The sequence below is a fragment of the Trypanosoma melophagium genome (genome assembly GCF_022059095.1).
Source record: "Trypanosoma melophagium isolate St. Kilda chromosome Unknown ctg13segment2, whole genome shotgun sequence".
In the NCBI taxonomy this organism is placed as follows: domain Eukaryota; phylum Euglenozoa; class Kinetoplastea; order Trypanosomatida; family Trypanosomatidae; genus Trypanosoma; species Trypanosoma melophagium.
This window is the reverse complement of record NW_027125140.1, coordinates 183880-195443: the sequence shown is the minus strand read 5'-3', so window position 1 is coordinate 195443 and position 11564 is coordinate 183880. Positions and strand designations below refer to the sequence as shown.

General features: G+C 39.0%; 2 protein-coding genes across 2 annotated transcripts; both read right to left on the bottom strand.

The window, feature by feature from the left end:
• Positions 1–2427: 2427 nt before the first annotated feature.
• LSM04_007269 (uncharacterized protein) lies at positions 2428–3447 on the bottom strand (the record flags this gene model as incomplete). The annotated part of the gene is made up of 1 exon (XM_067330812.1): positions 2428–3447. One exon carries the CDS (start codon positions 3445–3447, stop codon positions 2428–2430), a length of 1020 nt encoding a protein of 339 aa, XP_067194121.1.
• A 1513-nt stretch (positions 3448–4960) lies between these two features.
• LSM04_004881 (uncharacterized protein) lies at positions 4961–8692 on the bottom strand (the record flags this gene model as incomplete). Its single annotated transcript, XM_067330811.1, has 1 exon — positions 4961–8692. The coding sequence occupies one exon, from the start codon at positions 8690–8692 to the stop codon at positions 4961–4963; it is 3732 nt and encodes a 1243-aa protein (XP_067194101.1).
• Between the last annotated feature and the right edge of the window lie 2872 nt (positions 8693–11564).

Sequence of the window (11564 nt, the reverse complement as noted above, 5' to 3'; positions counted from 1 at the left end):
TTCTGATGCCGGAAACAGGACTACGAATTAGGAAAGAATACGACAAAAACAAAAGAGATAAAACCGCACGTGATGGCAAAATAAATGCATATACAAATAGATATAAACGATTAAAAAAAAAATAATCGATGTCTGGGCAGTTATGTACATGAATAAATAAACAAAATAAATAAAATGAAAACATACAGATAGAGAAAATACCTAAAACTAGAAGAACAAAGCTTTCATCATCTTCATTTTTTCCACCGTTGCTGAACACTTACGCTGTATGCCCAGATCGATTACAGAACCTTATTTATTTTTCATTTCTCACTCAAAACCACTCATTTTACCGTTCCTGCTGATCCGTACCAAATAAAGGAGAAAAGAAATTACACATTTAGTTCAACGAATACAATAGAAACAAATGGAAAATGAATAGCCGTAAATGCTGCAATTAAAAGAGAAAGAAAAACACTGAGGCTGCCTTATTCCATTCTGTCAATCAAACACCACCACCATTACGCATTGAGAGAGTTATTTAATATCGGCAGGGAGCGCGTACGCGGATGTTAGTTGGTTTTGCTACAGAAGGAGTGTAAGAAAAACATAAAAAAACATAAAAAAAACGCACACAGGGGAAGAAGGCGCATAAGAAAAAAAAAAGCCAGAAATCAGAAAAAGAAAAGCAATAATAAACAAACAGATCAATGGTAAAGGAAGAAAAACAAATAAAAAAAGAGAAAATATCACTACAGACTCTCTATAATATCTCCCTCACTTTTTTTTTTCGTCTTTCTCTCTGTTCAGACATGTATACTCGTGTTTATTTTTTCGTTTGTGTGTGTGTGTACGTGGGCGGTATCACCGCAGGGATAGCAACCATTTTTAATGACCACACAAATATACACAAAAAAGAAATAATCCGTGAGTATTTGTCTGTCCGGTACAACAAAAAAAGTCTCCTACTGCAAAAGGCGTTACAGAAGAAAGCACAGAAAAACACGCAACACAAAAAGGAATTCAAATAAAATAATAGCTTACTTCCTCAAGTAGAAAAGACAATTGAACGAATGAAAAAAAAAAACATGAAAACAATAGGAAATAATCCTTCTCTCCCTATTCCACTCTCTCCCGCTCTCTTTCCGCCTTTAAAATAATAGTAGGAATAGAAGTGTGTAAGACTGCGCAACCATGAAGAAAAATAAAAAAAAAACGCAAGTTAATAATGAGAAAACCCTTGGAAAAGGTTATCACACCCCGTCTAAAGAAAATATATATATACCCGGAAGTACGTATATACGATCGCTGCAGGGCACATTAATTTTTCTGAAGGCAATGAGAGAAAAAGGGAGATTTCTTAGTAAAGTTATGCTTTTATAGTGAACAAACAAAAAGTAACAATCAAATAAGGAGTAATTCCAGGATAACTGACCAAAAAGAACAAAAAAAACAGCATTTTTTTTTTTTTATTGATTTCATTCTTTTCTTATTTTTCTGTTTAATTACAATTATATATATATATATAATACCCCTTTTCTTTTTCCACGGTTATCAATTATTCATATTGTATAAGTTATTCTCCTGCTCCTCTTTGTAAATGGTTATTTTCTTATTTTTTCGCATCCGGGTAGAGACCTCGCCTCAAGGCGATGTGGGCCCACAACCAAAAAAGAAAAGTTGGCCCAACTCACGTCACCCCTTTTACGATGCAAGGAAAAATACAGTTCTTGTTCTCCTTTTCTATAGACTTATAATCATGCGTTCATAGTTAAACATAAGATCCTTTTTTTATTAAGAGGTATTCATAGTTATCGATGAGTTTCTGTTTCTTTTGATTGCTTTGTTGGGGATTTTGCTTATCTACCTTTGTCGCACTTAGCTCAGTTATTCCCTATCCAAAGATAATTCCAGAGAAAAACGGTACCTTGAGAAGCTTATTTACACATTAGGCACCGTACTGTAGCTTAAAGGGAAGCATTTTATTTTTATTTTTTTTTCCCCTTTTCAGCAATTTTTTCTTTTCTTTTGTTAATAAAGATCTACAGCATCATCATGTTAATTATTTCTTTTTTTGGTTCTTTATCCATGTGTTTCTGTTTACAACGACCGGGGCTACTCAAAAAGGGCAGCAGAACATCAGTTTCTTTTCCATCCTCGTCATAATCATTCCCTTCATAAAAACAAATCTCCTTCTCACATGTGCATAGTGGATAAATCATTAAAGGTCGGTATTCTTATTCCCCCGTAATTTTCTGTTTTTTTTTTATAATGTAAAGGGTAAAAAAGAAAAAAAACGGAGGACTACTGTTTCTCCATTACTTTTCCCCGGTGATATATCAAAGCCAGTAACATACATACACAAATATATATATATATATATATATATATCCATCTCTACCTTTATTCCTATATTTATTAACGCACTGATATTTTCTTCTTATTCATTTAGTGGTATGAGGAGGCATCTCCGTAAGGATTATGCCGCTGATAATTCGGTGAGTTTCGAGACGGTGGGGCACCCAGTGGACGAAGCAGTGGTCCTGTGAACGACATCCCCTCACCTTCGTCCATACTCATTTGCTTCATGCGGTCACTGAAAGACTGACGAATACGTGCCATACTGCCCATAGAGCCGCATCCACTGTCGGCACCCGGGAAGGGACTGCTCGGGTGTGTACCTCCGTAATGTGCATTAATACCACTATTATGGTGGCCATTGTTAAAACTGGCCGCAGTAAAGCTGTTCGCATTGAAGGACTGTGCGGCGAAGTTACTTTCGTCTGGATGACTTCCATAAGGTGGCTGCGGAAAGCTACCATTGGGGCATTTAAGTTCACAATTGCTATTGCGACTGGTGCGGCTGTTATTGATGGCATTGGTGGTGGCATTATTGTTGTTGTGGATTCCTCCCTTTCCGCGTACACGTGGCATAGGCACTGGTGTTGCGCTGATGTACTCATCCCCCTCTAGCGGTATCTCCCTGCATATGTGGAGGAAGCCGCACTCCTCTCCGAATCTGCACAGGCCACGTCTGTGTTCCCTGCAGACGCGGCCCTTTGGCACGTTCAGCTCATTCTCCCCGTGCTCGCTGTAAATCCCCCACAGACAGTTGGTGGGGCTGATGGAGTGCAGCCCAACGACGGTGGTCCCGACGTTCACGGCGAGATTAAACGGCAAGCCCTCGTAGTTGCACGGGGCGCCGTGGCGGTGGCAGCACGACGGCGTGTCAAGGGCCTCGCGGCGCAGCGACTCGAGCACATCGCGCTGCACGTGCACCTGAAAACACCGCGCGCCCTGCCGGCAGCGGCCGTCGAGGAAAAGGCGGCAGACGCCCGGCACGAGGCCGTCGTCGAGCAGCGCATTTGTGGGTTCCACCGCCGTGCGGGGAATGCGGAGTTTTGTGCTGAGATGATCGAGCGCCTCCACGTGCGTTGCAGGCGGTCGTGCAAAGGAACCAGACGACATGTTTCAGCCAGAGACACACACAGAGAAAGACAGATAAACAAATACAGAAGGTTAGATTCTGTGGGTGGTGGTGGTGATAGAGAATACACGGGGGAGTGTGTACTAGGAACAACACACTACGCCGCAACTACACCTACGCTAATCACAGTAGATATATTATATATGTATATACGGTACAGTGACTCAGGCTATTCCTTAAGTTACAAATGGGATTCTTTCTTCCTTGTGATTACTTTCACTCAAGAGAGAAATAACCTTTATTCCCTTTTTTCTTATTAATATTCTTTGCTTCTTTTGGATAGAGTGAATAGAAATAGAAGGCGATCTACCTTCTTGACTTTCCTTGAAATTCAGCGTAGTAGCCTTTATTCTTTCCCTCCTTAGTTTTTTTTTTTCTTGCGTTATTGTGTGTTGCCGTTGCCGCCACTGCTACAGTAAAGGCCACAGTAACACCTTTCTTTGACTACTAAAAGTATTCTCGCTCTTGCTCTTTTTTTGTCGTGTATTGTTCCTCTTTTAAAACACCACAAGACCTTATTATTTTTCACTTTTTGTTTCAATATTATGTCACTCTCTTTATTTTTTTTCTTTTCTTCACCTATTGCTTTCTCCACAAACACAGAAAAATAGAGAAGATATATTTATGTGTACGAGTATATAAATGTGCAAGTTTCCCCAATGAATGAACTACTGTAAATGAGAACAAGGGGTAAAATAGAAAACTTTGTAGAGGGAAAAAAAAACAAGAGAAAAGTATTTGCACGCAGAGTACAATATCATCAAAGAGTCAGTTTAATCATACAGTCAGATTACCAATAATTTTATTTTGTACTACGCTACGGATGTTCTTTTCTTGCAAGCCGCTACTGCTTTCTCACTGGGGTTATGCAAAAACAACCTGTTATTGTTATTCTCTTCCTTCTATTTTTTAGTTCATGTATCTATGTATACATAAATACACTCCTTTATGTGTGTATAATGGGTTATTTCACAAAGAATACCATTTTAAAGAAAGTTATATGGTTAAAAAAAAAACAGGCAGTGACGGTTCCTTCCACCCTCTTTCTTACTGTTACTGTACTTGTTTATACGTATTTTCACGCACGTATACACAAACACACAAATACAGAGAGAGAGAGAGAGTAGGTTATAGGACGCAGACCTTTATATATATATATATATATATATATATATATTCCTGCAGATGAAATAGTAGTAGCAGTATTCCTCTATTGGTTTCTTCATCCGCAAAAAAAAAAAACATAACAGCAGTAGTCTACCCTTAAAATACCACTACTGCCACCTTTCCCTCTCTCTCTATCTCACGGTTCTATGAGAGAATGAAATCTTTCATCCCCATGTTCATTCAATATATATATTTCGTGGCAAAGAAAAAAAAACAAAAACAAAAAAAATCGCACGAAAGATATGAATGAAGATACAAAGAAAAACTGGAAAAAAGAAAAAAAACAGCATTCCGCGCGAGAAATTATTGCAAAAGAGACAAAATACATTAAACATAGATTGGTCGTTGTGGTGCCTGTGGGTTCAACGGGCCAGATATAACAGCGCCACGAGCTACAATATTCATTATGGCGTCCTGTTCCTCACCAATACTATTATGTACTGCAACAACTTTTGACGCCAGCTTGAGTAATGCCTTGTGTTGTTGTTCTGTGTTCTTTGGCTTTGAACTTATCTTCCCGCGCAGTGTACGCTCCCACAGTGTCGCCATTACATCCATGAGACCTGTGTGTGCCGCCACAGTAAGGCAGCACTGCACCTGTTGCTGCCGTAATACATGTAGCGGAGGTGGTTGTAACGTACTATTACTGTTAATGTTGCTCTTGCTCTTGCTCTTGCTGTTATTGCTGTTGCTGTTGTTATTGCAGAAGTTGGCACTCACTATGGCATCCCTCATTCGTGCCATCAGCGGTACGTGGCGGCGCAGCGCAAGGAAACGGCTCGGAAGACTTCCGTCTGGCGAAAGTGAATTCGCCTGCAGAGACCGAATCGCAATTGTGAGGGATTTAGCAGCAGTCGTATTCTTCTTTCGCCGAAAGCAGCAGAAAAGTCCTTTCGACCGTTCAACAAGTTTGCTCTCATTTGGGGTACTATTATTATTATTATTATTATTATTATTATTATTATTATTATTACGGCTATCATTGTTGGGAATCAAACTACCGTGCATAACAGAGAAAGTGCCGCTCTTTGCACTACTGCACACTATCACCGCATGACCAGCACACCACGTAATCGTTTCTCCTCCACTAATTTCTCCCTCTGTCGTCACTCCATCACTAACGTCATAACATGCTTCAATGTATAGTGTGTCCGTTTTGCTTCCCGCAAAGAAAACGCGGTCAGTTTCACTCTTCCCAAATTTCCACTTGAAACCACCCTTCTTTGATGGCTTCACACTTACAACAGGAACCATCACCGCGCGCATCCAATCACCACCCGACGACTTTCGCGCACTCACAAGACAATAGCAACGGGCATCAGCCGGTACCGCCTCTGCAATCCGCAGCTTTGTAAGACCCACATCATAGTGCACATCATTCACAGTAAGTGGAGTCGTAGTTTCAAATTTATCGCCACCAGCAGCAATTTTGGGCACCCAGTCAACAATGCTGTGTTGTCCATATTGTTGTTGTTTTTGCGGATATTGCTGTTTTTGCATGACCAAAAAGTTCATATTCTCTTCGCAATTTAGAAGCGTGTCACGCAAGAGAGCATCCTCACCGGCACCCAAGTACCGCTCCTGGATGCGATGGTGTGCGGCCAAACGCTCAATTTGCTCCATCGGCTTCATCACAACCGCGAGGGCGTTCTCAACAATGACAGACTTCGTGTTGGGAACGGCAACTGGGGGCGGTGAGAGGAGTGTGGTAAGCAGCGGGGTGTAGAGAACAGAGCACAGTGAAGTTGGATCATGTACAGTACAGGCTTCCACACTAAGGCATACATGAATCATTGCCTCTAGTTGTTGTAACATGTTTCGGGCAACATTACGGGATATTCCCATCATTTTAGCCACAGGGCGGTTCCCAAGATAGAGATCACCCCTTTCCTCATCCCAGCAAACATCTACACTATCCATATTCAGTGCGCTGCTGCACACATCTACCACTATCTCACTTAATTGAGACTCAAGAGGAGGTGCATTCTGTCCAGTAGTAGTAGTAGAAGTAGTAGTTAACAAACTTCGTTGTGTGACACAGACTAATGGGAAGCGTGCTTTGGGAGAGAGAATATGTAAACTAATCGTAAAGTCACCAACGTCACGGTGCGCAATGCCACATCGACGAAGAATATCCAGTGTCAGACTCAATGAAACTTCACCTGACTGAAATTTATCATGTGCGCAAAACATAGATCTGACACGTCCAATAAGGCACTGCTGTGATTGATGGTTTAACAACGTTAATAAAGCATCACGCGGCAAGGGAAATGTAAGATCTTTCAGAATCAAAGCCCGTTCTTCTGTTGTTTCCACACCAACAGTTTTTAAAGCAAATTTCACGCTTTTCTTAATGAAATATCCAGTTGGAACATCAGTTGAGATGATAGTTGGCTTCTGTTTTTCTTCTCCTTTTTGATCCCCTTCTTTATCTGAACTAGTTTTAACCTTAACACTCTCTTTCTTTTTTGTTGACTTTGTTTTTTTATTCTTATTTGCTTCTTCTGCTGCTGCCGCCTTCTCTTCTGCTTCTTTACGCAGAACATTATGTTGTACATCGGAAAGGCGATCTACAATATGTGAAACTGTATCGTTTACAGAACCACAGGGTATGAAACAAGTATGCGGTAGTGCCCGCATACGTGGAGCCTCCTCTACGGGTGCACAAAGTGTAACCACTTCACGCACCGACACCGATTCTGTACCACCTATCGCCGTTAATGTTCGACTAGACCTTTCTGTACTTATTGTACGCTTTGTTGTGTTATCACCACGAGAGGTTTCATCACTGTACCTACACCAAGAGCTTTTATCATCTCCTATAAGCGAAGTAGTAGTGGAACTGGGGGTAGTAGTTACTCTTGAGGTTGAAGTTGAGGTTGGCAGCGTTTTTGAAGCTTTCAAGTCTGGGTACAGTGGTGGTAAATCTTTATGCAAACTATGACTCTTGGAAGACGAAGAACCACTTCTTCCGCGTGTGTCACTTGCCGTTAAACGCATCTCTGAATCTTCTGACTCTGTAGGAAGGGTAGAGCTATACCGGTGAGGCACCGAACCTGTGCTCTCCTTGCTGCTGTAAGAATAGGAATAGTAAGGGTAACTGTATGAGTCTTCATCAGTGGAACGTGTTATGGTGTCTGCATTCCTTTTCCCTATGGTTGAAGAAGACTCCGTGGTATACTCTGAACTCCCTGTCCTCGATGTTGGTGTTGACCCTGTACCCGAAAATGTACGTCCATTGGTTGAGTAACTATAGCTGTAACTGTAGCCATCACTCCCATCCCTAACACTGGAAGACCCTGTGTAAGTACCACTGCTGCTGCGATCCCCAGTAGTAATACTGTAGGATTCAGTGGTAAAACCCTCACTTTTATTGCTTCCAGATGTTGCACTATCCTGTTCAGAATATGAAGACGACGTCATAGTTGTAACTTTTTCACGTTTACCTTTACCTACTTTATTAGGTAATGCAGTGTCTCCAGTGGTATCGGTGGATTCATCACTGTAACTATAGCTATAACTATAACTGGAGTTGCTACCGCTATCTTCTTCTTCTTCTGTTGCCTCATCCTCTTCAGTGTAACTGTAACTGTAGCTATAACTACCACTATTACCATAACTTCCAGAAGAATCTGAAATGGATTTAGATACAGCTTCATTAGACTTCTTTGGGGGGCTCAGATATACCACTTCAGAGGGTACATTACCTACAGGTGGATGAGGTGTACGCGAGGGAAGTTGTTGTTGTTGTTGTTGTTGTACTTTTTGTTTTTGCAACATTGAAAGAAGTTGTGGTGCTGCACCAATCCTCTCTTTATTATCCCTTGATGCCAAGGATGATTTCCCTGTTTCTGTGCTGCTCTGCGAGCCTGTATAACTGTAGCTGTAACTATAACTACCACTACCACTATTACTATTGCTGCTGACACTGCTGCCAATGTACGGCTTTGTGCCACTCCCGCTGCCGGAGTTTTGCCACGTTGATGTAGATTCATCTGAACCCAATGGGCGTTGCCGGGCAAGATAGGATGAATTTCCTTCTTTCTGTTGCTCCTGCATCTTTTTTTTTTCTTTTTTTCAGCTCCTTTTGTGATCTATGCCTGATATTACCTGCGAAACGGTAACCACGTTTTCTCACACAATAATAATAATAATAATAATAATAATAATAATAATAATAATAATAATAATAATAATAAAAGAAGTAGTCAAATGACCAAAGATCAAGAAACTATCGCGTTTTTTTTTCTCTCTTCTTATCTATGAGTTTTGCTTAGTTAATTCCCTTATATTTTTTCTTGTGGTACACTCCTGCTCAGCACCACCACGCGGTGGTAAGAACTATAAAAGTAAAGAGAAGAATAAAAAAGAAATAATAGAAACGAAACGCTGGAGAATTGAGTCTCGCACATAGAGGTAGACAGATAGTGATAGAGAGATGGAGGGAGAGATAGCGTAGATAACATACACTTTTATATTCAAGTGTATCTTCACGTATTTGAAGGCATACATATATATGATATATATTAGTTTATACAAGCCTTTCCTATATAAGTAAAAAAAAAAAACACTCAATAACCAACAGAAAAAAAGAAAAAAGAAAAAGTGATCCCAACCCCCCCCCCCCAAAAAAAAAAAAAAGAAAAAGAAATATAAAAACAAAAAAGCGACCTCAATAAAGAACAAAAAAAAGGGAAGACAAAAAACGAAAAAAAAAAAGAAAAAAAGTCAATAACTAGAGGGTGAAAAATTTAAAATATTTCTGGCCATGCATTTTCTTGTCTTTTTTCTTTTCGATTTGAGTATATCATTTTTTCATCACTTCTTTTCCCTTCTTTTCCCTTCTCCTGCTTTTTTTTCCCTTTTTACTACTGTCGCAGAGTCTTGTACTATTTATTCCCCTTGTACAAAAGAAAAAAAAACAAATTTTAAACAAAAACATATTTATGCACTTGCATATCGGCCTGTGTATGGCACTCTTGTTCTTCCTTTTTATTGCTTTCAGTATTTTGTGTCCTTTGTTCCCCATACGTAAATGGTTCGTTTTGGACCAACTAGATGACAACCAAACACACTCAATAGAAATTACAATTAAGTAGAGAAAGATCAGGGGGAAAAAACTTCTTTTTTTTATCTTTTTTCACATTCCCTTGCCTTCTTTTACTCTTATTGTAAACCAAGAAGTTGTGCCATACACTAAATTTGACGGACGATAAGCCGTACAAATACTCCTGATACCGGTAAAAACAAAGGCATAATTAGATACGTGAATATCAAGAAAAATTACAATAGTAAATTATTCTCTTTGGAGATAGACTGCATCTTTCTGCAGTCCCCCTGATCTTTATTTTCCTGTTGTTCTTACATTACTTTTTTTTTTTCGCTTTGTCCTTTCCACCTATTTTCTCTTCCACACAAATCATTGCATTTATGCCTTTCAATTTCCTTTTTTGTTTTGTTTTTTCTTTATCATTGGGTAACAGTACTTTTTCTCTGTGTTGCTTGCCTAGACGCACACACATACAGACAGACGTATAAAAGAAAATTGTATAAATCTTTATCTGTCGATCTGTCAGTGAAATATACATAAGTATATACATATATATATATATATATATATATATATATACATAAATATATATAAAAAGGAGCATAACTGCATATATAAAGATGGTGGCATAGGCCTTCCTCAGCGGTAGCTCCCTCACAATTCTGTATGCACGTAATGTGGCGATAGCAGCAAAATCAACAGAAAAAGCACACAAAACAAATTCTGTTTTGAACAATAAAACTATTAAAAGAAGAATAAAGCATACAAGGATCATAAGAGTATAGGAGTAAGGAATAGTCTTTTTTTTTTCTTCTACCTTTGACTCTCTAATTCTCCTCAATTTTCCTTTTGTCTTCAATTATTATCATTGTACTCTCTTTCTTGTTCTTTTAAACCTCAATCTGCCAGTATTTCACTCCACAACCATGAAAGCAATAAACTAACAAGATCGAGTATCAGCAATAACACTTTATTCACCTAAATAAAATACACATCTACAGTTGGGAAAAGGCAATACTCTTATAAGCAACATTTTTTTTTTTTCCGTACGCTCTAACTGGCACTCATACATACAATGTTATCATTGAGCGAATGCATGGGAAAAGATAGAAACTTACAACAGGAAAACACAAATACATAAAAAAAGCATCAAAAAATCCGTAGGAAAAAAAAAGAAAAGAAACAAGTGCATGTGCATGTGCACACATTCATGCGAAGTGAAGGGCAGCCAAAGTACTATTAAGCATTCCGAACGAAAAAAAAAGTGACACAGATAATTCATACGGTTCAATAAGTGGGTAGACAAAAAATTTCGAGAATGGTTTTGAAGAGAGACTGAAAGAAAGAAATAAACACACACATACTGGCTATTGAAAAACTAAAAAAAAAACAATAGTTTTACTAAGGCAAGAGAGATTCTGGACGTTTTTAGTTTATTTATTAGTTCGTTTTTCTCCCCAATCAGAAATTAAAAATGCATACCAACGACAAACGAAAAAAAGAAGAATGTCTCGATCCTTCTGCAATCAACCTTCTTCCAATACACATTGAAAACGACGATGATGAGAGTCATGATTTCATCGAGAGCCTAAATATCCATTGGGCCAATCGATTTTTTTTTCAGTTGTATTCATTTTTATTTATTTGTTCTCCGTGTGTCAGTGCCCATATATATATGTGTCATTTTTTTTTTTTTCCTTTTTCGCTCTCTCATAATAATTGCGGAGGACTGCCCATATAAAGGGATATACTTCTTTTGTCAACCTTACCCTACCCATAGGTTTTTTTTGTTTTCCCTATCTTCAAGTTAACCATAATGCTCACTTCATTCCACATCCACCTCTGTCAATCAAACTGCGATATAGAGTTTTTTTTATGATT